The 24361-nt window shown below is 58.0% G+C and overlaps 8 protein-coding genes across 9 annotated transcripts; 4 read left to right on the forward strand and 4 right to left on the reverse strand.

Moving 5' to 3' along the window:
* Window positions 1-271: 271 nt before the first annotated feature.
* JDV02_003709 (Methylated diphthine methylhydrolase) lies at window positions 272-1908 on the reverse strand. Its single transcript, XM_047984869.1, has one exon. It carries the CDS (start codon window positions 1816-1818, stop codon window positions 550-552), a length of 1269 nt encoding a protein of 422 aa, XP_047840844.1. The 5' UTR covers window positions 1819-1908; the 3' UTR covers window positions 272-549.
* Window positions 1909-2254: 346 nt separating this feature from the next.
* JDV02_003710 (uncharacterized protein) lies at window positions 2255-3964 on the forward strand. Its single transcript, XM_047984870.1, has 6 exons — window positions 2255-2309; window positions 2359-2587; window positions 2639-2770; window positions 2837-3366; window positions 3446-3698; window positions 3760-3964. The coding sequence occupies exons 3-6, from the start codon at window positions 2704-2706 to the stop codon at window positions 3840-3842; spliced, it is 933 nt and encodes a 310-aa protein (XP_047840845.1). The 5' UTR covers window positions 2255-2309; window positions 2359-2587; window positions 2639-2703; the 3' UTR covers window positions 3843-3964.
* naa30 (N-terminal methionine N(alpha)-acetyltransferase NatC) lies at window positions 3912-5249 on the reverse strand. Its single transcript, XM_047984871.1, has 2 exons — window positions 4514-5249; window positions 3912-4450 (listed from the first exon to the last, which is right to left on the reverse strand). Exons 1-2 carry the CDS (start codon window positions 4673-4675, stop codon window positions 4070-4072), a joined length of 543 nt encoding a protein of 180 aa, XP_047840846.1. The 5' UTR covers window positions 4676-5249; the 3' UTR covers window positions 3912-4069.
* A 483-nt stretch (window positions 5250-5732) lies between these two features.
* LRO1 (Phospholipid:diacylglycerol acyltransferase) lies at window positions 5733-8040 on the forward strand. The gene has a single exon (XM_047984872.1). The coding sequence runs from the start codon at window positions 6107-6109 to the stop codon at window positions 7985-7987; it is 1881 nt and encodes a 626-aa protein (XP_047840847.1). The 5' UTR covers window positions 5733-6106; the 3' UTR covers window positions 7988-8040.
* A 518-nt stretch (window positions 8041-8558) lies between these two features.
* On the forward strand, window positions 8559-10763 carry LDB17 (pre-rRNA processing). The gene is made up of 3 exons (XM_047984873.1): window positions 8559-8810; window positions 8865-9403; window positions 9464-10763. The coding sequence occupies exons 1-3, from the start codon at window positions 8753-8755 to the stop codon at window positions 10379-10381; spliced, it is 1515 nt and encodes a 504-aa protein (XP_047840848.1). The 5' UTR covers window positions 8559-8752; the 3' UTR covers window positions 10382-10763.
* A 2194-nt stretch (window positions 10764-12957) lies between these two features.
* Window positions 12958-16992, forward strand: SLM2 (phosphatidylinositol 4,5-bisphosphate-binding protein). 2 transcript variants are annotated; one of them, XM_047984875.1, is made up of 5 exons: window positions 12958-14448; window positions 14538-15025; window positions 15093-15430; window positions 15525-15955; window positions 16026-16992. In XM_047984875.1, the coding sequence occupies exons 1-5, from the start codon at window positions 13830-13832 to the stop codon at window positions 16028-16030; spliced, it is 1881 nt and encodes a 626-aa protein (XP_047840850.1). In that variant the 5' UTR covers window positions 12958-13829; the 3' UTR covers window positions 16031-16992. The 2 variants fall into 2 exon arrangements, with proteins under 2 accessions (XP_047840850.1, XP_047840849.1); XM_047984874.1 differs by having other exon boundaries at window positions 15525-16992.
* Window positions 16993-17584: 592 nt separating this feature from the next.
* Window positions 17585-18670, reverse strand: CHO1 (CDP-diacylglycerol--serine O-phosphatidyltransferase; the record flags this gene model as incomplete). The annotated part of the gene is made up of 4 exons (XM_047984876.1): window positions 17585-17953; window positions 18061-18254; window positions 18359-18454; window positions 18586-18670. The coding sequence occupies 4 exons, from the start codon at window positions 18668-18670 to the stop codon at window positions 17585-17587; spliced, it is 744 nt and encodes a 247-aa protein (XP_047840851.1).
* Window positions 18671-19902: 1232 nt separating this feature from the next.
* JDV02_003716 (uncharacterized protein) lies at window positions 19903-22433 on the reverse strand (the record flags this gene model as incomplete). Its single annotated transcript, XM_047984877.1, has 4 exons — window positions 19903-19999; window positions 20057-20183; window positions 20248-21970; window positions 22053-22433. The coding sequence occupies 4 exons, from the start codon at window positions 22431-22433 to the stop codon at window positions 19903-19905; spliced, it is 2328 nt and encodes a 775-aa protein (XP_047840852.1).
* Window positions 22434-24361: the final 1928 nt, after the last annotated feature.

Here is a 24361-nt window from a genome sequence, read left to right on the forward strand (position 1 = left end):
CGGCCTCCAGCTGCCATCGACATTTCTTTAGTGACTTTGCAGAAGCCTCCACTCATTGCCGCGGGACCTTGAAGGAGGCGCCAGCTGTTTGTTCCACTCACCGTCTGCAGGCTACCTGGGTACCTAATTAAGCCAGGGCGTTCCATGACCGCACCGAGGCAAGGCGGCCGGCCAGTCTAATAAAAGGGACTGTGTTCCGAACAACAGCATGTGGCCAACGCCCGACACCGAAGCTTTATTATTAGGTAGGCACCTCGCCTGCTATAAGAGAAGCCACGTGAAGCAGCGTGCACAGGATACATCAATACCTACAAAACGCTCATCGCGCAAGCAGCTCGTGTGAAGAGACGTTGTGTTTGACCCGAAAGTCTGCAAAACGGCAGAGGCTATTGCATGCCAGCGTATCCGCGCATCCTAACAAAACAGAATGGTTCGCCCTCGGCACACGCCTCGCTGGCAGCCTATTTATGCTCTTATTGTGCTTCAAAGTGACACACTAGATAATATTTGGGCAGCATACAGCACTCGTGGCCGAGCGAGATTTACTCACTACGGGAGAGGCGGTGCATCTTCTGAGATGATCCCACCATGATACTCCCACAAGCAAAGAAGCTTGTCATAAAAGCTCGTCGAGACGCAGCGCAGCCCATCCTTGCTCCCTGGCAAGGGGACGAAATGCGACGCGTAGTTCATGCTCTCGTGTTCCTCAAACCGCGCAAGGACCCTGCAGCCCCAGCTCGAGCAGTCACTTGTTATCTCCAACAGCCGGGCACCCGCGTGCATGCAAGAGGCCAATACACGTATCGTCCGCGACGGCTTGATGTCCACCAGATTCAGACGCCAGACTCCGCCACCGACATTCGTCTCCATCAAGAGGTGTGCTCTCTTCATGCCGTACGATGCATCAAGATCGTGGATGGAGAAAACACGCATGCTGTCATCGTAGCTCCCGGTAACGACGACCCGGCCGCCGTCCTCTGTGAAAATCGGCAGCGGTAGGATTGCCGTGACCCCGGCGTCATGTTGACCCTTTATTGTTACTGGAGGAAACAAGGCCTCATAGCCTTGAGGCCGGCCTTCATCCCCCAAAGCGTATGAGGTGTACCGCAGCATGGAGTCATCCCCGCCGCAGTATGCGGTGACGGCTTGCCGACCCTGGCCAGCTGTTGGGGAGAACGCTATCGACCAGGCCTCGAGAGAGTTGGGTATGTCCAAGTCGGTCTGGCCCTTGATCTTCCAATCGCAATCCAGGTACAAGAGTCTAGCAAGGCCGGATGATGTTGTGACGGCGATAGCATTGGTCAGACTGGGATGCCATGCGCATTGTAAGAAGAGAGTGCCGTCGTCAAGGTCGGCGCATCGGCTCGTTGCCACATGCTGCAGGGGCTCTTGTGCGTCTCTGGCCGGGTCGAACCTGAATATGGCCAGTGTACCTGTGCTTGACACCGCGGCCAAGATATCTTGGTGCCCGACCGTGTCGGGATGGAACCGTATATCTAGCAAAGCAGACGGCTGCAGTGTTGTTTGTAACTTCATGCTGATCAATGTCAGCAACATGGATCCCATGAGGCAAACATTGACAAACATTTCACCGCCTTCTAGCCGGAACACGACAAGGCTGCCATGACGACTTTGAGGCTTCTTCAAGCCTTCTGCATGTTGACCTTCATCTGGGTGGCCTGATGATGCGTCGTCCTTTTGCAGATTGTAGGTGCCGACAACGAAGAAGTCTGGATAGGCAGGACTGAAGAGCATGCAGCTCGGGGGCAGATCAAGAATCCGCGTTGCCTTGGATTTTATTGGTAACATGGAATCCATGTGAGCGATTCGTCAACGTGACCAGCGGTCCTGCTACTCGAGCGTTCATGGGCAGGCGTTGCTGCATGCTGGTAGGTACAGATTGGAACGGAACAGCTGGAAGTGGTCGATGAGATGGGATGTCTTCCCAGCAGATGACCCACTGAAGACGGGGCCGTCGGGCGTCTCAGCTGGGGGCGCTGACACTGCTGAGCTTGCCTCCATCAGGGCGGGACCTCGCCCGGTACCTGTAATAAGGTAAGGTACCTTACCCAGTAGTAAGTATGGAAAAGTACCTCAAGGCCAGCGGGGACCCCTCTTCAGCGACTGCCCGGTTGTACCACTGCATACCGTATTCCTCGCTGCATGCACTGCACTGCAAATTGACTGTAACCAGGGGTCGCACTTGGGATCGAGAAAAGGCTCAGTAGCAGCGGGAGCTAGCAGCAGGACCTGTCAACAACCTTGGACAGACCGGCCGGGCGAAGGCCAGTCTCTCTCTGACTGCCGCAGTGAGCATCCGTTCGCCCTCAGCTTGGACGGCCATCCAATCGACTGCAGGATTCCATTCAGCGCGTCCTTCCCCTCTTTGTAACACCTTCACGAGGCTGCGATTTCCTAGTGAAGACGTTTGGAAAGCTTTTTGTTTCGACATCACAGTTTCCCAGCTCATCGATCTAAGATTCTTGAGAGAGCTCCACTCTTAGCAGGCAAACAACTACTACCGACCTCATCGTGAAGCAGCCCAGACGGACCGGCTTGCAATAAGAGGTTCTATTTGTGGCGAAGGGCAAGTGTCGCGGACCTGTGTTTGTTTGCTCGTGCTGACTGACCTCAGCAGCGAGCGTCCGATTTTGCCATCGCCATAGGCACTGTCCCATAGCCCTTCACTTGGCGACTACAACCATGGCTTCAGTTCCCTACTGCACAGACACCTGGGACCCTATGGATTTAGACGACTCAGACTTTTACGGTATTCTGCGATTTAATGACGTCGAACTCAGACTTGTAGATGGACCACGCTGATTCGACCCCCCAGGTGACGAGGACACCACCCAGAGTCTCCAACGCCGCGTGGCAGAGTTCGACCCCAGCGAAGGGTTTCGCAACCAAAATGCCAGCACAGCCCGCCCGCCGCAGCAGACAAACTTCGCTGAGGAACCTTCTCGTTTTCACAACCCCTATGCTGGGGTGCCGTACGCCTGGCAGTTGACAGAAACGGTTGACGACTTTCTTGCTCGTCTCCCGCCTTTGACTACAGAACAGAGCGGGCAGGTCCCGTGGATTTTCATATGCAACCCGTACATACCCAGAGAGGAGAAACGCAACGGCGACAGCGGCCTTATCAAAGGGAACGAAGATGAGGCACCGACGGAGGAAGGAAGCAAGGTCCAGTGGGTCGTCCAGGGCGGCATGGAGAGACTCGGAATACTGGAAGACGTGCACCGGATGCTGCAAGAGGCAGGCAAGTCGGAATCTTTTATCCGGCAAGAGATGTATAAGCAGCGCAAGAAAGCTGGCTTAGACATATTGCACTTGGCACACGCGGGCAAGGTTCGCACAGGCAAGGTGAGTCAGGCTTGTTTGTTCGCTACTCTACCGTGGCTAAGGCCTCGCTGGCTGACTGTCGTATCTTGCCATGTTGCAGTGGCTATTGTTCTGCCCACCTGCAGAGGTAAACGAGACCTGGGCCATGCTTGCCAACGCCACGGCCAACAATGAGCTCGGCATTGCTGCCAAAGTTGCCCCGCGACCGGCTTCTGGGGACGAGAGGAAGGAGCGCCTGATTTGCGTCTACACGGCCGACTTTCATGACAAGGCTGATGTCGGCCGAGTCCTTAAACGGCTGCGGGAGCTGAGATTGGTCGAATCAAAAGGACGCGTGCTGTACTACAAGCCCGGTGAGTCATAACGACGTGCTGCAGGTGCGGGGACGTCTTGCTAGCTGACTGACGGCATCAGATATTTACACGTACGTTGGCATCGCTCATGGCAACCCATGGGGTCTGGGCGCATCAATATATAGCTCCAGAGACGTGTTCTAGAGCAGAGCGCGCTGGTGTATGAGGTGACCTCCGGGACGGACAACGTGAAGAAAGGAACTGAACAAGATTGAGGCTCACAATATGAGTGTTTGATTGAAATACAAGGCGATTCTCGCTCCGCTATCCAACGCCACCGACCTTACGCTGCTTGCTATGCTCCGTCTATTTCGTGTAGGGGCCTACTCGCGCGGCATATGCTGAAAGTAACCATTCGGCTCTACCAGCCATCAGGTAACGTCGTCCCCGTAAAAGTTGGGAGTGCCGCCCGAGTCTACAGCTCGAAGCGGGAGGACGAGTCGGTAGGCGCTGTTGCCGTTGAGGTAGTACCGATGCAATTTCTTGGATCTTATGAAGCCTAGCCGCTCATATAGCCTCATGGCTGGGATGTTTGTCTCCTCTGTCTCGAGCACGATCTCATCGGCATTCCGGCTGACCATGGCTTCTATTGCTCGTTTTACCAAGGCAGTTGCGACACCATGGCCGCGAAAGGGCGACGATACCGCGAGCATGGCGATGTAGCCGCGACGGGTTGGCGGAGAGTGCGAGGAGTGAACCTCGAGCTTGCAGACAATGACTCCGATGAGCGAAGAGTCGGCAGGGTTTAGAGCCTGAGTGGAATGAAGAGGCGATGTCAGCGCATGAATGTGAAAGTCCATGAGAGTGGGACTGACCATGAAGCAGAGGTGTGCCCATTGGCAAAGAAAGTAGCGGTATACATAGATGCTGTACGGTTCGCTGAGATCTTTGGATATGAGTGACCTGATGGCCAGGAGGTATTGAGACTCCAATCCGTGCTGGTACTGGACATACTCCAGCCCGGGGGGCTGGACCATGGTGCCTGGTCGTGCGCCAATCTGGGAGGGCACCGCGCGGCGTGGATGAGGAATGAAGATAATGCTGGAAGCAAGACGAGGTGAGCTGTACGCGGCGGGCCAGGTCCGAATATCAGACAAGTGAGATGCGGCTGACGACAGTTGATGAGACGCCGGTTTCGGCAGTGGCCCCTCACGTGGGAGTTGGTGACTTGAGGTATGGTCAAGCAAGCTCCGGGTCGGCAGGGTGGTCACGCAGCAGAGCTTGTGCCGGAGGCGCCTGCGATGGTCCTCCGGGGTCGCCAACAGCCTTGGTATGAAGCAGGCGTTGTTGCCTGGTTTCAGTCCCGCGTTGCTACCCGAATCGCACGTGGGTAACAAGGCGGGTTGGAGCGCCTGGGAGCTTCGGGACGGTCTGGACGGGTTGGCGAAGATGACTGGTTGACTGGGCAGGGCTGGCCGACGACACAGCCTGGTCCCCGCATGCCCCTCCCTTAGTAGTCAATACTTGGGGGTCTTACCGCAATGCTGATCCAATGCCGTGGCGGCCGGGCGGCGGGCTGCCGTTTGGAGTGAAGTTGGTATTGGACGGACGTAGTCTGTGGATGCGTTTGTGAGCATGGAGGGGAGAGTCGATGGATGGAGGGGTAGGCAGAGGGGCAGCGGAGCGGAACCATTTCTGCCTCCGATGGAACCTGTTGAACCTCACCTCAGTATACTGTGCCTCAGGTAGGTACAGAGGAGGCTTGAGAAGGTACCTTAGCACCTTATGCATGTGCCTAAGCTCCTGAGACCTGCCCTGCGTTTGATGCACGACAACAGCTGCACTGACAAAGGGGACAAAAAGAAACATAATAAAAAAGGGAGCAGGCAGCGAATTGATAGTTTGGAGAAAGGGTTCAAATCTTGGCGTACGAATTGCTCTCAACTTAGCTTTTTTTTTTATGTACTTGATCGCGTCGGTTCGGCACCTGAAAGGGTACCCCTGTAACTGATTGACTGAATGTCATCGTCGTTGCGTGCAGTGCAAGTCACCTTACCCAAGTCGTATACTATTTAGTAGTACTTGTTGCCGTCCAGTTTTTGCATCAGCCGCGAGCGCGTTGTAGAGGGTTTCCGTCTCCAGGCCTACTTCGCCGTGATTTCTCCCACCCACATGAGGTGGTCCTTCCCAGTTCGGTCACATTTGGTTCCTCATTCCTTCAGCCCTGCGACGACCACCTTTGCAGCAAGCTGTGGCGAGCTGCAACGCCCCCTTGCCCCGCCAAAACTTGGAACAAACCACCAACCACCTCGGTGCCGCAACAGCATCCCTTGACCTCGCGCGTCCACCAATCCAGCGCCCGGGAAGCGGACCGTATCGCTTCCCGACCTCTGCATCCGCACTGCCTCACCCAGCTTTTCCCATCCTACGCGCGCCTGCTCGACGTGGTCTTGTACTCGTGCCGCGCAATGGCCACCACTTTGCGTCGCCGCATCCCGCATGAGACCAAGGTCATCGACGACGATGGCGCCGAGTTGCGCGAGGACAGTCCGGCTGTCCAGCCGGCACCTCACGTGCATGTCGTCGAGCGGCCCCCCAAGACCCGGAAGCGCCGCAACACCTTCATCTTTTTGCTCGGCAGTCTCTTTGGCCTCGTGGCCGCCGGCTTCTTCGCCAAAACAAACGACCTAATCGACTTTCCCGAGTTCGGCGACCTGTCCATGGACGGCTTGTTCGACGTCCTCCCCGCTGGCTTGGTCCGGGATGTGCGCGACCTCGTCCAGGGCGAGCGCGAGGTCACCGACTCGTACGATTCCTTCTCCGTCGGGCTCAAGGCTCGTGCAGAAGGCCTAGATGCGCATCATCCCATGATCATGGTCCCCGGCGTCATCTCCACGGGACTCGAGTCTTGGGGCACCGCCAACATCTCGAGGCAATACTTTCGCAAGCGTCTGTGGGGTAGCTGGACCATGATGAGGGCATTGGTGCTCGATAAGGAGGTGTGGAAGAAGCACATCATGCTCGACAAGCGCACAGGCCTCGATCCGCCCTTGGTCAAGCTGCGCGCCGCCCAGGGCTTTGATGCCACCGACTTCTTCATTACGGGCTACTGGATCTGGAACAAGATCTTTGAGAACCTGGCCACCATCGGCTACGATCCTACAAACTCCTTCACCGCTGCCTACGACTGGCGTCTGTCGTACCCCAACCTCGAAGTCCGCGACCAGTACTTTACCCGTCTCAAGTCCTACATTGAGACTGCCGTGGCTTTCGAGGGCCGCAAGGTTGTCCTTGCGTCCCACAGCATGGGCAGCCAGGTCATCTTCTACTTCTTCAACTGGGTGCAGTCCGAAAAGGGCGGCCGCGGTGGCAGCGACTGGGTCGAGCGCCACGTAGACTCGTGGATCAATATCAGCGGCTGCTTGCTCGGTGCCGTCAAGGGCCTGACGGCAGTCCTGTCGGGCGAGATGCGAGATACGGCGCAGCTGAACGCGTTTGCCATCTATGGGCTCGAGAAATTTTTGAGCAAGGAGGAGCGAGCCGAGATATTCCGCGCAATGCCCGGGATCTCGTCGATGCTCCCCATCGGCGGCAATGCCGTTTGGGGCGACAAGGGCGGGGCTCCGGACGACCAAGAAGGGCAGTCCTTCTCGTACGGGTCCCTGCTGAACTTCAAAGTCGCTGCCAACTGGACGACGCCTGAGAGAAATTTGACCGTTGACGACTCCTTGGCGTACCTCTTCAATACAACGGAAGACTGGTACCAGGACCATGTCAAGGGGAGTTACTCGCACGGTGTAGCGCACACGGCTGCTGAAGTCAAGGCAAACCGTGATGACCCGCGCAAGTGGATCAACCCGCTGGAAACCAGCCTCCCCAACGCGCCGAGCCTCAAGATATACTGTTTCTACGGCGTTGGGAAACCGACGGAGCGGGCGTATTACTACCGCGCGCCCGACCAACCGCTTACGACGAATTTGAACATTACCATTGATACCGGGCTCATTGAGGGCGAAGTCGACCACGGTGTGGTGATGGGCGAAGGGGACGGCACGGTGAACCTCCTGAGTACCGGGTACATGTGCAATCGTGGCTGGAAGATGAAGCGGTACAACCCTGGCGGGTCCCGGATCACGGTCGTGGAGATGCCCCATGAACCGGAGCGTTTCAACCCAAGAGGAGGGCCCAACACGGCCGACCATGTCGACATTCTCGGGAGACAGAATCTCAACGAGCTCGTCCTGAGGGTAGCTGCGGGCAAAGGGGACACGATCACTGACTACGTCGTGAGCAACATTCGTGAGTACGCCGACAAAGTGAATATTTATGAAGAGGGGGAAAGGCCATGACTTCGCTCACCCGAGGCCCCTGGTGGCAGTGTCGACGGTGGGGAGATCTGATCTTTTTGGGCGTTTGGCGTTTGAGCGGTGGCGGCGGCTGTCTTGTGTGTTTCATAGCCGATACAATACCCAAGGTGTGTTGGCCGGACAGACCACCGATAGAAGCATCCAAGCCTTGGAGTTGGAGGGGGCCAGAGAGGCCGGGCTGGTGAGTGATGTCTGTACGAAGAATTGGATGGGTACGGTCTGGCCTCCCGTGGGACGACGTGCTGAAGAGCCGCGAGTGGAAAGGCGTCGAGAAACGAGACTACGGTTAACAATGCATGTACAGTATACGTATGATATGATAATAAGAGGGGATGAGGCCACGCCGCGAGGGCCGCGATGGACACACCTCGTATGCCGCCTACTTCGTACGGCGTGTTGGCGACTCGATTATTATGGCTTCCATCAGCGGCGGCCTAAACGGCCTGATGCTCCAGGCGGGCGGGCGGGCTGGCAGGCAGTGGGCCAGTGGCCAGCATCGCTCGACCTAGAATAGTTCCATTACCCCACCAGCACCGCTCCCGTCTCGTAGCAGCAGCAACAGCAGACATCGTCAAATAGCCACCATCCCATCTCCTCGTCGCGCAATCTAAACGTCACCGTTTCGCGTCGTCAGCCGCCAGACCGCTCTCTCGGTCGGCCCCCGCAACATCCGTCCGCCCTTGATCGCTTCATCTCCTGTGATCCCGATGCAGTCGTCGCCAGTGCTGGACGACGACCCGGGCAGCCATGGCCGACTTCGATGAGGCGTCGACCTCCCCGGTCGGCGAGGAGCGGCTCTGGAGCGGTGCGCAGTGCAGACCCTAGAGGCTGCGAGTTCCGGAAGCTGATGATGTGACAGAGCTCAACGAATGCGTGTCGACCGAGTGCGACAGCACGTACGAGACCATCGACAATGCCCTCCGGACATGGCTGGACGTCACATCCAGGTTTCGCGATCGTGACAGCGACTCGCAAGATGACGTGCTCGTCTGCGCCCACTCCCTGTTGGAGAGCCCGCTCTTCAAGCAAAACAACGACTACGTCCGCACACAGATCATCCACAGTCTTCTGCAGGAGGACGAGCCCGCGCCCCTGCACGCCATTGCTTCCCTACTGTTCCTCGACGGGCGACTTGACGAATCTACCTTTCCCCGAATGATCTCCGAAGACTGCTTCCCGCGACTTTTGGAGCTCATAATATCCGGGCAGGATGACAAGGACCCTCGTCTCCACCGCCTCTTGTTGCAGCTCATGTACGAAATGTCTCGCGTCGAGCGCCTCAAGCTGGACGACCTGATGCTCGTTGACGACGCCTTTATTCACTATCTATTTCGCATAATCGAGGGCGTGTCCGACGATGTCCAAGATCCATATCATTATCCAACCATTCGAGTCCTGGTACGTGGTATGCCGTACCCCCCTCCTGACCCCACCATTCTGACCCAAGACACGCGCCAGCTTGTCCTTAACGAGCAATATATGCTGGCGTCCACGGACGCCGTCACCGACCCGACGGGTGCGCAGGTGCCCCTCACGAACCGTATCGTCAAGTGCTTAAGCCTACACGGCCCGCAGTTTCGCACATTTGGAGAGAATATTATTCTCCTCCTAAACCGCGAGACGGAGACTTCGTTGCAGCTGCTAATTTTGAAACTCCTCTACCTCCTTTTCACGACCAAGGCCACTTATGAATACTTCTACACGAACGACCTGCGCGTCCTTCTAGACGTGATCATTCGGAACCTCATGGATTTGCCGGACGAGAAGATCTCTCTCAGACACACGTATCTTCGCGTCATGTATCCCCTCCTCGCGCACACACAACTCAACCAACCACCACACTACAAGAGCGAGGAGATTGTGCGTGTGCTGAAGATTCTGCGGGGGTCGCAGAACGCGCATTTTGCGCCTACCGACGAAACGACGCTGCGTCTAGTCGACAGAGTCACAAAGGTAAAGTGGCTCGAGGAGTCGATGGAGGAACGGGCGACACCACCACAGAGCGAGGAGACTCCCAAGTATCTCGGCATTAGCTTGTCACCATCGCAGTACGCCAGTAGCGTCAGCGTTGGCGATGTCGCCGGTGTGAGGGAGCGGCCAGGCGTACAGACACCGAGTCGGCACGCCCTGGGAACGGGTCCTGGCGCTGCGACGGAAGCGCGCTCCCATGAGGATATCATCAAGGCGGTCAAAACAAAGAAGCCTCTTCCCGCAGTGCCGAAACATAAACACGGAACGCCCTTTGTGCAAATACCGCAAATCCAAGTCAACGGCAGCGGCAAGAAGATACCGCCGAAAGCGCCGCCGCCGCGCCGTGCCGGCAGGCTAAAATCGACGTCAGAACCGCCACCGGCCGAGCCTACTATACCAGAATGACACGGTTACGACACGAATTGTAGTTCGTTTTGCGGCTTACTATGGCTGGTTCGATGAGGAGACTTTGGGCTTCCTTGAGCATTGAGTAGACAGTCTGACGGGTCTTTCGTGTCATTTACACTGGTGCATAAGGTAGCTTGCCGAATGAAGGCATGGGAAGAGCGGTAACATGTACAGAGCGGCTGTTGCAGGGCATTTGCAAGTTTGGCGCTATGGAGTTTGGGGCATGAGGTGGAAGTCATATACTGCAACGACAGTCTCATCGGTATTCTTGCAATGCAATTGGAAAGCCATAACCTTGACATGAAGATTTGGATCACGATATTGAATTGGATAGGCTCTGCTCGATGCTCGCCGATAAGTCGATATAGTTGCCCCGGAGGTAGGGTTGGACCCAGATCCGGCGCTGGATGTTGGTGGAGTGGTCTGACGGCCGGCAGTTGCCGGGTCAAAGACAAATTTACAAAGTTGGGCGGCCGGGGCCTTGGCGGCCGGCCGGGTCGTTTCTCGATGACCAGCGAAGGAGATGAATGACGTGTGTGCCGTGTCGTGGCGAGCTGAATTAATTTGCCGCGGGCGCTGGGTGTGTCATGCGCGCGTGAACGTCGCCAGTTTCGCGCACATGGATGGGGGTAGCTCGCTCTGTGAAGCGGGAGACAGCCGAGCCACGGGCTGCCAATGCCGTTGCGAACACCTAGCCCGCATCCTGTACTTATTGTTTGTTTTTTGCTGAGACGAATGGACGAACGAAGCCGCACTTACAAGCTGTGTGCGCGTTCAAATGAGCCGACGCTGTTGAGTGGGGTCGGCACCACGGCACCGGACGTGATGACGAGACGAGGCGAGACGGGAGACGACGTTTCTGGGCGGCGCGTTGCCATCTACCTGCACGATGACGATGGATGGACGACTGGCAGTTGCCGACACCGAGCGGGCGAGCGAGCAACCTCCCGAGGGCCGGCCGGCTGGCTATTCATCCCGTGCCTGCCCCTGCTGCGAACCACCTGGGCCTGCGCGCGCACAGGGCAGGGTGGCATGGCATGGTGGTTGATGAGAGGGCCTAGGTGCGTGCCGCTTGTGCATTGCTGTCCCGTGGCGCCGGCTCTCGATCATCCCGGCGGCCGGGGCATCTAGCCGGTCCAGTGTCGGGTCCCAATTGGCATTGCTCTTTTTCTCTGGGGCCAACCTGGCATCCTGGATGGGGAGAAAGGGAGGGGAGGAGGAGGAGGAGGAAGGTGGGGGGGGGGGCTTGGGACGCGGGGTGGCTGAGCCCCAAGAGATTGGCGCTTGGCGCTTGACGTCATGGGTCCAACGGCGATTCGGCGCGGTCGGCGACGGCGCATCGCTCGCCTTGCTTGGCACGACGAGGGCGGCGCTCTTGAAAGCAGTAATAAGTTGGCATTGCATTTGCGGTGGACTCAACAACCATACAGGTGATGTACAAGATGCCCATGCGTGCGATTCACCTCACGGGAGAGGAAGGGAAGGGAGAAGGAGAAGAAGACTCTTGGGCTTGCGGAAGTTTGCGGGCAGGTAACCAGCCGGTGCGGCTTCCCGTCACGCATTTTGCCCGCCGCAGGCAAACATGGCACTAAGTAAGCCGGCGACGAGCTTGTTGGCGAGTTGATGAAATGGTGCCTTGCGCGGCGACGTATGATATCAGCCCGTTGCAATGAGCGGCCGGCCACCAACAACTTCAAGCTCCTCCCCACAGACAAGCCTTGCAGGCCGTCCAACGAGCTGTCCGCGGGTTTTACCTACGGAGCAACGTATAACCTACCTACGTATTTGTCTGAACGAGCCCCAGTGGGTGGTAGAAGCATTTTGGCACACAACTCTTGCCATGGTAAAACGCGAGAGTCGAATCACCCTCGGCGCCCATTGGAGCCGAGATAGCGTGACTAGGAGGAGGAAGCGACGTGCATCGCTGCCTTGGCTGCTTTCCTGAAGTGCTATGTGTTTCGCCGCCTACTAACGAGGTGAGGCCGCCGTCCGGCAGGGTCCGTTTAGTGATCACGAGCCCGCCGTCAGTCTTTCTCACCTCATTCGCCCCCCCTCCCGTCGTCGTCGTCGTCGTCGTCGGTGTCTTGCGGCGACGAGGACTTGCTGTGACGGAGAAACTACCAGGGGGCTAGGATGGAAAGCTCCCTCCCGCACTCCAGTGGCACCAAAGTTACAGGTTAGCGGAAGCACCCACTTGCTTGGCTGGACCGGCGGCGCTGCGCCCGGCACGGTACTATCGTCTAACAACCCACCCGCGGGACAGTACCGTGCTGTCGCGCAGAAGAGCGAGCAAGAAAAGGTGATGTGCTGGAGATGTTGTTGCAGCCAAGGCCCGTGCCAATGATGGAACCCGAGCGATTGCGTCAACCAGGAGCCAGCGGCCTCCACTAACACCAGTCATGGGTTGATGCAGAGGTAGAGGGGCCGCAGCCCGCGCCTCCATGGCCGCAGGCGCTGTAAGTTCCAGTTGCCTCCACCATTATTACCAGGTAGTACTAACTAACCTACTACTAAGGTACCTTCCCCCTCCGTGGCTCCGCTCCCAGCTGTGAGGTGCTGCTGTGTCGTGCCAAGCCTGGTAAGGAACTGTCTGGCTGCCTCGCCTTCCACAAGCGCAATCACCCTCATCTCCCGTGTGCGTGCCACGCATTGAACGGAGCCACAATACCTGCGTCATCGTCACTGTCGTCGTCAACGACAGCCGCATCCCCCGTCCGGCTGCCGTCGTCTCACCGGTGCCATCTCAGCCGGGCTGTCTGTCCACTCCGGCAACTGTTGTCCATCTCTCCATCCAGCTCTCCCCTTGCCTCCTTCCCTCCCTCCCTCCCTCTCTCTCTCTCGCGCCGCTCCGCTCTCGATCCAAGGCCGTCCGTCCACCCACCACCCCCATCCATCCATCGCCGCCCATCCCCAGTTTATTATCGCAGGTCATCAGTCACCTCTCCGTCAGGCCCGAAACCTTGTTGAGCAATTTAGAGCCCCCATTCGCCCGGCACGACGCCGTGGTGGCGCTGTTTCTCCAGCTCGTGCGGTTACAACGCACTTGCTAGATCCTTGCCATCACAGGCCGCTTGCCTGTTTGTGAGGTACCTACCTACAGTTGGTACTAAGGTATACTGTAGGCACAGTGGACGAAGCCCCAGGCCGTTGGCGGCAAGTCGTGAGGCCCCGCAGCGCAACCCAGCGCTGTCACTCGAGCACCATACAGTAACTCGACAACGACGACGACGACGACGACGACAAGGTACATGGTTGATGCCTCCACCCGCCCTCCTCTGCGCCCAACACACGCTTCGCCGAACGTACCACCCTCCATCGTCACTGCGCTGCGACCGTCTGATCCCAATCCCCATCCATCCACCCTTCCTACCCCCCCTAGATTGCCGACCTGAGCAGGGCCGTGGCGGCCAGTGCCCTGCATTTATTACCTGCCGGCGCCGCCGTCATGGATCGCCGTCCACCGTCCCTGGTGTCGTCGCTGTCGCATCATAGCAACGGGCCCGAATCTCACCGGAGCTCACTCGTCATTGAACAGCAACGCCGTCGCCATTATCACCACTCAAACAGCCCTTACGCCTCGTACTCTCACGCGAACCCGAGCCCTCCGCAGTCGCAGCCAGCAGCAGCAGCAGCAGCCGCCGTCACTGCCGCCACTGCCCGGGCTTCCAGCGCTTCGCCTTCGCCCTCGCTCTCAGGCGCCGCTGGCCGAGGTAGGTTCACCGAGGAGTGGGACGCAAGCCGGCGAGGCAGCTCCATCATCGACGGCCCGGTCAGCAGGCGCATCAACGACGTCGCCGCAATGGAGCGCGCCAATTCGGTCCGCAGCTTCTCCGCTGGCGACGACCAGCAGCTGCCCATCCGAAACAACACCCTCAAGAAGAAGAGCTCCATGCGTCGCAACAGCAGTTTGCGACGGAGCAGCAGCCGCCGTAGCAACAGGGCCGGCAGCGTCAGGAGCCTTGCCCTCCACTCTTCTTCGGAGCCAGACGACGCTTCGAGCGCCTTCTATTGCCCCGTCCCGACCTCGGGCAACCCTACCGACATTCTCGTCAACCGCTTCCAGAGTAAGTATCCTGAATGAGGCGTGGCCTTCGTCGCTCACCCCGCACTGCTGCGTCCTCGATGTGTCTAAGCTAACAGCCGACGCGCACAGCCTGGCGCAAGGTTCTCAAGGATCTCATCGCCTATTTCCGCGAGATCCAATCGCACTATGAACACCGTTCCAAGAACCTCGTTAAGCTCGCTAATGTCGCCAACAACATCTCCACACCTCCTAGCTTTCTCAAGTCCGCTGGCATCGATGATGCGCTCCAGTTCCTCCGCAACTATAACAAAGCTGCGATACAAGAGGCCAACAAGGCCAGGGACATTGAGGAGGACGTCATTTTGGCCCTCACCGGCCTCAGGAGCGATCTTCAGCAAAAAATCAAAGAGATCAAGCACCTTTCGGGTGACTTCAAGAACTCAGTGGACAAGGAGATGGACCACACCCGTAAAGCCGTCAGTTCCCTCGCCGACGTCCTCGACAAAAATGACGTCGATGCGTCATCTACGACGGGCAAGCAGGACCCTTATTTGCTGCGCCTGGCCGTGGATCACCAGGTCGAACGGCAGATTGACGAAGAAAACTACCTCCACCAGGTGAGTCTTGAGTTTTCCCGTTGTTTTGGTCGTTCGTGGTGGTTTCTGACTTTCATCTCCGCTTCAGGCTTATCTCAACCTTGAGGGTTCCGGACGTGAGCTCGAGTCTATTGTTGTCGGCGAAATTCAAAAGGCATACAACGCCTATGCTGGCATCTTGAAGCGCGAAGCCGACAACGCCTATGCTGTTGTCGAGGAGCTGCGCGACGGGCCCATCTCCATGCCCAAGGATCAGGAGTGGATACACTTCGTGACGCACGACAATCAGATTGTCGACCCGACCATTCCCATGCGCACGGCCGATCAAATTCACTATCCAGGCCAGGACCACGTGGCTGCACAGGAGATTCGAGCCGGCTTGCTGGAACGCAAGAGCAAATATCTCAAGAGCTACACCGCGGGATGGTAAGCGCATGATGCCCTCGCCGCGTCGCATATCCATGGCCACATTGCGTGTTTATACTGCACCACCCCAATTCACTGAGCTAACAAGAACTAGGTATGTTCTGTCGACGACGCACCTGCACGAATTCAAGTCCGCCGACAAGGCGCAAGCCCCGGTCATGTCCTTGTACCTGCCGGAGCAGAAGCTTGGCTCGCACTCTTCGGAGGGAGGATCTTCAAACAAGTTCATCCTAAAGGGTCGCCAGACGGGCACCATGCACCGAGGTCACACCTGGGTTTTCCGCGCCGAGAGCCATGACACGATGATGGCCTGGTACGAGGACATTAAGGCTTTGACAGAGAAGACGCCGGAGGAGCGCTCCCAGTTCGTTCGCACGCATTCTCGAAGCCTTAGCCGATCGTCGCGCCGCTCCGTCAGCAGCGATGGTATCGTCGACGAGGACGATGACGAGCCGTTCTCAGCCACTCACGAGGATGTCAACCCGGAACCCCGACCTGACTCGGCGTCCCGACGACCTCAACCAGGTGGGCGGTTCCCATCAGATATACAAGTCAACGCACAGCGAGGCTTACAGGCGCCTCAATCGCCATCTAGTGTGAGCTCAGGCCGACATGAGTTCCCTTCGGACGGTCAAGCCATTGCAGCTGCAGGGGCTCTTCCCATGGCGGCGTACGCAGCGGGGCACCATGACCACGGGCCAGACGACCACATGGGCTACGGTGGCACGGAGCAGACCCCTATGGAACAGATGCCGTCGCAAGCGGTCATCGCCTGCCAGGTGGGACACCATGACGGTGTGAATCCCTACACCAGCTCGCCAGCACAACAACCTCACTCAGCGCATCACGATGGGTACTTCGCGGCGCCCATTATCGCGTCCGGCACCCATTATGAGCAGCTGCAGAATGACCGAGAGCTGGAGACGAGCGGCGTTCACGCAGATGCGCTCGATCAACACCAGAATGGAAGCGCCAAGAAACTTGAGTCGACACAAGTCAACGGTGCCAACCACGTCAACGGCGGAATCGCCAGCGAGAACGACCAGGTCGTCGGCATGACGGCGGGAAGCATTCCAAGGTCCGAGACGCAACACGAGCTGGCGCTACAGTCTGTGCCGGAGGCGGAGGCGGCCGACCTCAAGTCGCTTCCCTCGGCGCCGCTGACGGACAACGCCAAAGCGAGCTTGAACCGCCCCGGAGAGGTCAGGACTGAGAGCTTAGCAACTATTTCAAACCTTCCGATGCCCGGACAATATCCTAAGGGGAGCGGGGTTACCTCACCTTGAGCCGCGCAGCATTTCCCTCGAGGCTGGGCCGTCGACACTTTGTTTTGACGGTCACCGAACACCGCTTGTATGATTTTCGTGCTTGCTTTACTACCCTGTCGCTGATCTGGCCTGACCACGTCACTTGCCGAGTCCCTTGACGTTTTCCCCTTGTGTACGAGTAGCACAATGTTCCTTCTTGTACGGTCCGTCGTTCTGTGTTTGATTCATGGTTTCCTTGCTGTTCCTAGTTTTAGTATATAAGTAGGGGAAAGGGGGGCACAAGTCTTCCCCGGGGCAGTGAGGTAGGCTTATGCGGGAACTTTCGAGAGATACCTGGTAGTAAGAAACAAAACTGTTCGGCTTTGGCCGGACGATGAGGTGGGCAAGGGACGTTTCGGGGGAGCGTGCGAGGAGGTGCCTTGCATACAGTCAGTCCTATAGTCAAATCATATACATGGTTCGTCACCGACACCTGAGCTAAGAGGATGCACTCCCAAGGGAGTTATGTCAACGGAGAGTGCGCTGAACAAGCTATGAAGGGGTATCGTGTATCATCTGTAGCTACGGAGAGATTGGGGATGCCCGCCGTCGACGACCAAGCTGCGCCATCCTGCCATCACAGGGGATGCTTATAGAATGACACCCACAGCCATTTCGAGTACCAGTTCCAAGCGGGTGGCGCTCTGCCCTCTCCACCAATATCTACATCCACTCAGCCCGTCGACTCGACTGCGCCTGAGAGCGCGCCGACGGCGAATTCGCCAAGCCGCCGACTCACCGCCGCCAGCCCGCGCCCGCCTCACCAGTTTTGTGCCTTTCACACGCCACGTCTAAGCTTGCCGCCAAAGCGCCGCGCCGCAATGCACCACGTCCACGCCGTGGCCAATTAGGGCTTGGGTATGCGAATGGTACGGCTGGTCATGAGGCAGCCGTGAACCATGAAGATGAGCACGACTGGGTGGAACTCGAGCGCGCCGCCCTGGAACCAGGAGCCGAGGGGCAGGTCCTCGAGGATCCAGCGGTTGTGGACCCAGTACGCCATGACGGCATCGACGGCGAGCGACGTGGGGATCGGGGTGCCCTCGAAGTAGGCCATCTTGCCCGACGCGTCCTTGGGGAGGACCGAGACGGTCACGTTGAACCGCGCCAGACGGGTGAGGCCGCAGAGAACGAAGAAGGTGAGGCCCACGGTGTCGAGGACGGAGCGCATGCCGATTGTAAAGGCCACCATGGCCGGGGCGACGCCAAAGGAGATCTGCAAGATGAGCTTCTGTGTCAGCGCACTGCGACGTCACCGTGATGAGAGGATTTGTTGTTTGTTGCTTCTTTCACAGTGGGGGTTGGGGGGGTTGGCAGCCGTACCAGGTCGGCCAGGGAGTCAAGCTCCTGGCCCATGAGGCTGCTCTTATGCCTCCACCGCGCGACACGCCCGTCGAAGAAGTCGAAGAAGAGGCCAAAGGGCAGGAATATGAGGGCCAACCACACGTTGTCGAGGGCGGTCGGGTCGCCAAGGCAGTATCGCAGGGACGAGAAGATGGACATGACGCCGCAGAAGCCTAGCCGCGAGGAGGTCGTCAGTGAGTCGTCATCACTCTCGGGATTTTGAGTCTGCAGAGAGGGGAGGGGAAAGAGAGCAAGTTCCATCCTTGCGTGGACGTACCGTTCATGAGCGTGATGAGATCCGCGAGGTGCATCGCCCGGACGAGGGAAAAATGTCCCACATCGGCGGACAAGAGCGTCTTTTGCTTGTCGATAGCTGATGCAATTCCCCCCCCCCCCCCAGGCGCTTGTTAGCAAAGAAACCCTAGAGTCTAGACGCGCTGCGGAGCCAAGAACGCAGCGCTGCGCAGTAACGGACAGGAGACGAGGAAGGGTGGAAAACCGTACCAGGCTGGTTGCCGCCGCCGCCGCCGACATCCTTGCCAACGCCGCCGTTGGAGCTCGTCACCATAGCGCCGCTTCTCTTCGACATTGGTCCTTGTTGTTCTGTATGCTGGGTCGGGGACGCGATGGGGGTAAAGGCAATAGGGACAAGGGCTGCAGCGTAAATGCGGTATTTGGGCAGAGGTGGACAGGAGTCGCGTTGGGGAGGGAGGTGACACAAAAGGACGTCGTCAATGCAGGGATGGCGCGTTCGACAGAATTGAAAGTATGAGGCCGCTGTCGTGGTGGGGAGGAGAAGCGAGCGCGAGCGGTAGGAGTGAGACGGTCCCTGGCGGTGGAGGTTGTGCGAGGTCTCTCAACGTTGGTGGACTGTGCATTAAGTCGCAGCAGCCTCAACGTGTGGGGATGAAGTCATCGTTCGCCAAAACAGGGATCGATTCAGCAGAGCCATTGCGCGCCTGCCCGTTGGGCCTGTGGCGGAAGGGTTGTGTGGAGGGGTGTGATCACGTGAGAGGCACGTCTGAGGCGAAAATGGCTGGACGACAAGTTACAACTGACAACTTGCCGTCCAGCTGACTGACCGTTTTGTTTACCAGAACAGAATCGACGGCGTCGTGGCCAGCAGTGGCTGCAGCAATTGATAGACACTGCTTGACGCATGCTCAATAGTCATCCCAAGCTCGGGGCTCATCGTGGTAGTAAGTTACTCCGACACTGCTTGTACAAAGGACAGTAAAGTCAAGCTGTCCAGCCGACTATTTCCGCCGCCTGCGTGTCGCGTGACGCCGCCGCCGCCACCACCACCACCACCACACGACACTCGCAGCAACGTCACATGCATCGTCGTGTGTTGTCGTAGTATTTGCATTATAGCTTTCGCCACGCTACGCGGCTAGGCTCCCAGGCCCAAACTCCAGGACACGATCCGGGCCGCGTTTTGTGCGACAATGTATGCTGATCAAGAGTCCAAGCCGAGCTGATGCCTTCATGATTACCCTGTCCATGACATGATATAAACCTGTGTTGCAGCCGGGACTGCGCATTTCCTGATGATTGAGCGTTGTGCCAAGTGAACAAGACTCTCCCTTTCTGACTATGCATTTATCTCCCACCCACATTCCTTGCTCGAATGCCGAGGCCATCATGTCGTTGTCCGTCGTCGGGGACTGCTTCCCTCGCAGGCTCCAATTGATTCTTATCCGTGATCGGTTGCGGTATTGTACATCCGCCTCTCGCACTTACTCATGATGCGCGTGCCATGGTGGAGGCTGAATTAAGTCACACAAAAAAGACGGCTCGTTGTGCCGTGAGTGCTTCGTCTCAGCGTTTAATCAGGGCGGAGAAGCCGTCCACCCACGGCCCGCATGAGCCGGAAACGCCACATATGGAATATCCACGGGGGGGTATCAAGGTGTGGCTGTGAGCCGTCAGCCAAGTGACCTCAGTCACCTGATGGAGATTGCCCGAAACTTACGCAGAACCACCATGAGCATTGCCAAACATGACTGACTTTCGTCCAAGGCTCGTCAAAATTTGTATGCCGTCGACCCAGAAGCCCGCTCGGACGATGAAGCCGCTCAGGTATTCACCACGCCGAAGGTCTATTACCAATCAGTTAGTTAGCCCGTGACGCTTCGTCTGAATGGCACCGATGCACGCCCTTACCGAAATCGACAACATCGCCGCCCTCCTTTCCGCCACGATTTCCAAAGAGCTGCCTCGAGTCGTCATCGTAAATAAACTCCAGGCCGTCAAGGGCTGAGCCGTGGTAGACGATAACTCGAGACATGACCCTTTCCTGCTTGATGGCGCTTGTAAAGATCACTTCACCTTCCTTACTGCCTTCCATCTTAGACTGGCCCAGCTTGAGGCTCCTGGAAGCCAGCTTCCCATTTCCAAGCTTGACGAAGGCCTTTTTACTCGTAAAGGCCTGGACGTCGTCTATCGTCAGTGAACCACCGCCGTGAGACTTGATCGATATGCTAAGGCGCCCTTTTCGCTTGGCTTCCGGTAGTCTTGCCTTCAAGTCCTGCTCATGAAGCGAGACTTGCCGCTGAATCGGTGAGCTGTCTGTTGGGAACTCGATCCACGCGTGACAGACATCCTCCCCCTCAGCAAACAGTTCCACAAAGGTGATGCCTGTTGCTGCCGTGGCCAGAATGCCGCCACCCTCTGTTGCAAACGCTTGCACACTCTCGTCTGGATTCGTGGGCGGATCGCTTGGCAGGCGGAAGGCCGGGTGAGCGCGAAATCGGAGTACGTCCAGGCGATGCCAGCCGCACTCATCCTCTTGCAGGGCAAGGCCACCCTTCGACTTGGTCCTTGTCGAGTACGCCTCGCGCGGAACAAACGTCCTGTTGAAAACAACATAATCTCGGAGCATGATGCCAGATTCCTGATGCGGACAGCCGAATAAATGGCCCGTCTCGTGCAGGTGCGCGCCAATGCCGATGTTGGCGGCTTCCCACGAGCTTCCCGCATCGTTGCAATCGTTGGCAACGTAATTGGTGTCAGTTGGCGTGCAGTCGGTGAATGCGGGCACCACCTCTTCGAAGCTGGTCGGGTAACTCTGCAGGCAATGCGAGCCAAAAATCGCGAGCTGTAAGTCTCCCGAATTGCCGCCGAGGGCGGCATGACCCGTGATGGTCTGCGCGTCCGCGTCCCAGTGCGAGTCGAGCAGCAAGACGGAGACGTAGTGCTTCTGTCCAGGAAGCGGGTTGAAGTAGTTTTTGACGGCATCGGCGGCGATGCCGAAGAGGGCATCCTTATCGGTGGCCTTGGAGTTTTGCTGTGCCCTGTTCAAGTCCCGCAACTCGGCTACCGTCTTGTCAGAGCGGATGACGTGAACGCGCGCCTCGGATCGCATGATGCCGTGCTCCCTGTCGCGGTAGTTGGAGGATCCCAGCGTCCACTCCTCCTCAAACCGGAACGCTCGCCGGCCCAATCGGTGGCGCCACATCTGCTCGGCAGTGAAGGCCTGCCACAGATATGCTGCCATGCGAAACTTCCTTATGGCAGTCTCTAGACCGTTGCCCTCCCGTTCCGCCCTTGCTGGGGCAGCATCGAAAGTTGCCGGCGAGTCCTTGCCCAAAAGAATTGCTAGTTGCAGCGGCGGTGCGTTCATTGTCGGAAGCATATGCAAGGTAATGTAGGAGGCGTGGATGGGGTTCGAGGACGAGCTGTTGACCAGCTTGGGGCTTGAGAAGTCAAGACGAAACTTGTTTGGACCGGGTTGGAGGTAAATTAGAGCCTTGAAATTCGACTCGCATACGGGCCAGCTAATAGGCGGGAACGCGTCGTCATACCGGCTGACGACAACATTGCCATTGATCGGCGGCGAGTCTGGCTCTCCAATTGTACCGTATATCAGGAGCGTCTTTTGATACACCTGGAGCAATGTCAACCTTCTTGTCCTACTCCTAGGGGCACGAGCGGTGAACGTTGTATCCTCAGGCATAAGGAAGCCATACCCACGAGTTTTCCGCTACATTATGCACCCGCGGGGCATACTTTGATAGTGGTATGCTGTTCTTGCCATTGATGGAGGGCGACCCGAGGCCAGACATGCCCGAAACGCTGTATCGGCTTCCATTGGCACCAGGCACAAGCATGGGACGGGTCAACGGCGGTTGCTGCGGCTGTAGCTGTGGGTTGGGGCTGTTATTCTTGACCAAAAGATCAAGAGAGGGATCCGACTGCTGCGCAATGGACGGAGGGGTGACGGAGCCGCTCGAGGGCGACGTCTGCTGGCTCACGACGCCATCGCTGGATCCATCGGTAGAGTTGTCGGTGCGGAAGCTGGCTTTGGAGCGGCGGCGAAGCTCCCTGAGACTCAGAAAGCTCGGAGCCATGGCCGGCGTTGCTGACTTCGAGGGAGCTGGCGTCGCGAATGCCGTGGCGGCGCGGCTGCCCGGTGCCGTGGCCGCTTGTTGACTGGCGTCCGGGGATGATATTACGGGGAACGAGTGTCGGTTGGCGACCTCAGTGCCCTATTGTAAGAGGCCTGAAATTTGAGGTTATTGCGAATGGAAGGGAAGAAAATGGCCGTGGCGTTGGCAGGCTCGCCGACGGGTTGTCAAAGGCCAGCGAGGCGGGTGCCGTTTGCGGTCGCAGGGGAGAGTTAGGCTGTTTTGTTGTTGTCGTCAGCGGAGGGGCGAGTGTGCGGGAGGGGCCCGGACGGGGATGCGAACTAACATTCGGGCATCAGAGGCGCGCTCCTGCGACGGGGACACAACCCAAGGTGAGGAGCAAACGAGAGAGGACAGTAACGATCGTGGAGGGAAGGAGAAGAAGAGCGGCGGTGTCGGGGGGGTGTTGGGGAAACTGAGAATACGAGCGTGAAGCAAGGTCAAGGCGAGCTGCTACCCACCCTGGTCTTAGAGCTTGGGCAGTCAGTTGGCGGTTTCATGGGTCATTCAGTTAGTTGTACGTGTGCGGGCGGGCGGCCGATTGCGTGCACTTTAGCAGGCGCAACTGCCACCGGACAGTGCTGGGACGGCAGGCTTAGGCGGGGCCGGGCGTCATCACGGCACAAAGATGGCTCGGCAACAGTGGGGGACCTGCCCGAGCTACGAGGAAAGTACGGCATGGGTTCGCTTAGTGGAACAGGTTGCCAATCTTCACCAGCTGGAATTCCTGGTCGGGCGACGTCTTCAAACTCCCTGGAAGGCACGGAGAACTGCTGCTGGTGGGGGTGTGGGCACTGGACGATCAGTCGGCTTAGGTACTGTGTACCATGTACGGTAGGCGTAGGCGCAGGCAAAGGCACTTACCAAGTGCCAAGGTATACCTACGGCATCTGTAGGGAGAGGTACCTACTAAGGTAGTACAGTACTACTAGGTAGGTAGCAATCGTGGTGTGAAGAGGCTGCTGCTGGACGGCTTCTACTAATCTTGATTGACCCGACACGATGACCGACGTTGACGGTGCACAAGCTACCAGCAGTGCCATCCCGGGCGAGCTACTAAGTGATGGTGGGCTGTCGGGCCGGTCCTGCTCCCTCATGAATCGTAATTAGTCCCTCACCAAGCGCCGCTCGTCGCGCGGCGTTTCAATTCGAGAGGTGATATCTAGCGATTTCCGGTGAGCTGATGAGATACCTAATAGATTAGTACTCCACCGAGGTACCTTATCAGTAACAAGATCGGTGCGGGCGCACAAGGTAAACGTGCATTGCCTGGAGGGTGACGATGGCGCCTGGGAACGTTGCGATTCTGCACCTGTCCGACCACGGCAGGCTCGGTTGCGGGCTGAGATTGATGCCACCTCAATCCCGTATTTCACACATAGTAGTAGGTACCTATCTAGGACAAGACCACCTCCGAACATGACTCGCCTCGTCATCATGTCGAGCATCGTTGCAGGATATCGCGCTCGCGCACCACAGCGACTTGGGCGTCAGTCCGTCCGTCGGTCCATCCGTTCGTTCTAACGGCGGGCGCACGGCGTATTCGTCATGGAACGGCCCTGCCTTGCCCGCCTGCTTTCAATATTCGAGCCGCAGGCTGACCCCAGACGCAGGCACCGCCCCCGGCAACCGTGCTAGCGCTGGGCAGCTGGAACCTCCGAAACGGCGTTCCCGGGGTTGGAGCCGCTGCTAGCGTGGCAAGTTCCAAGGTGCAACATGATCCATGCCCGCCCAGCCCGCAGCAGATCCTGGCAGCTGGCCCAGCGGTCGCTTGCGGGCAGCTACGGCGCAGCGGCTGGATCCATATATGACGTCGCCCGCGCGACTCTGTCTGTGGCAGAGGCGGTGGTGGTGCTCTCCAACCTCTCGTC

This window comes from Purpureocillium takamizusanense, chromosome 3 (genome assembly GCF_022605165.1).
Source record: "Purpureocillium takamizusanense chromosome 3, complete sequence".
Classification (NCBI taxonomy): domain Eukaryota; kingdom Fungi; phylum Ascomycota; class Sordariomycetes; order Hypocreales; family Ophiocordycipitaceae; genus Purpureocillium; species Purpureocillium takamizusanense.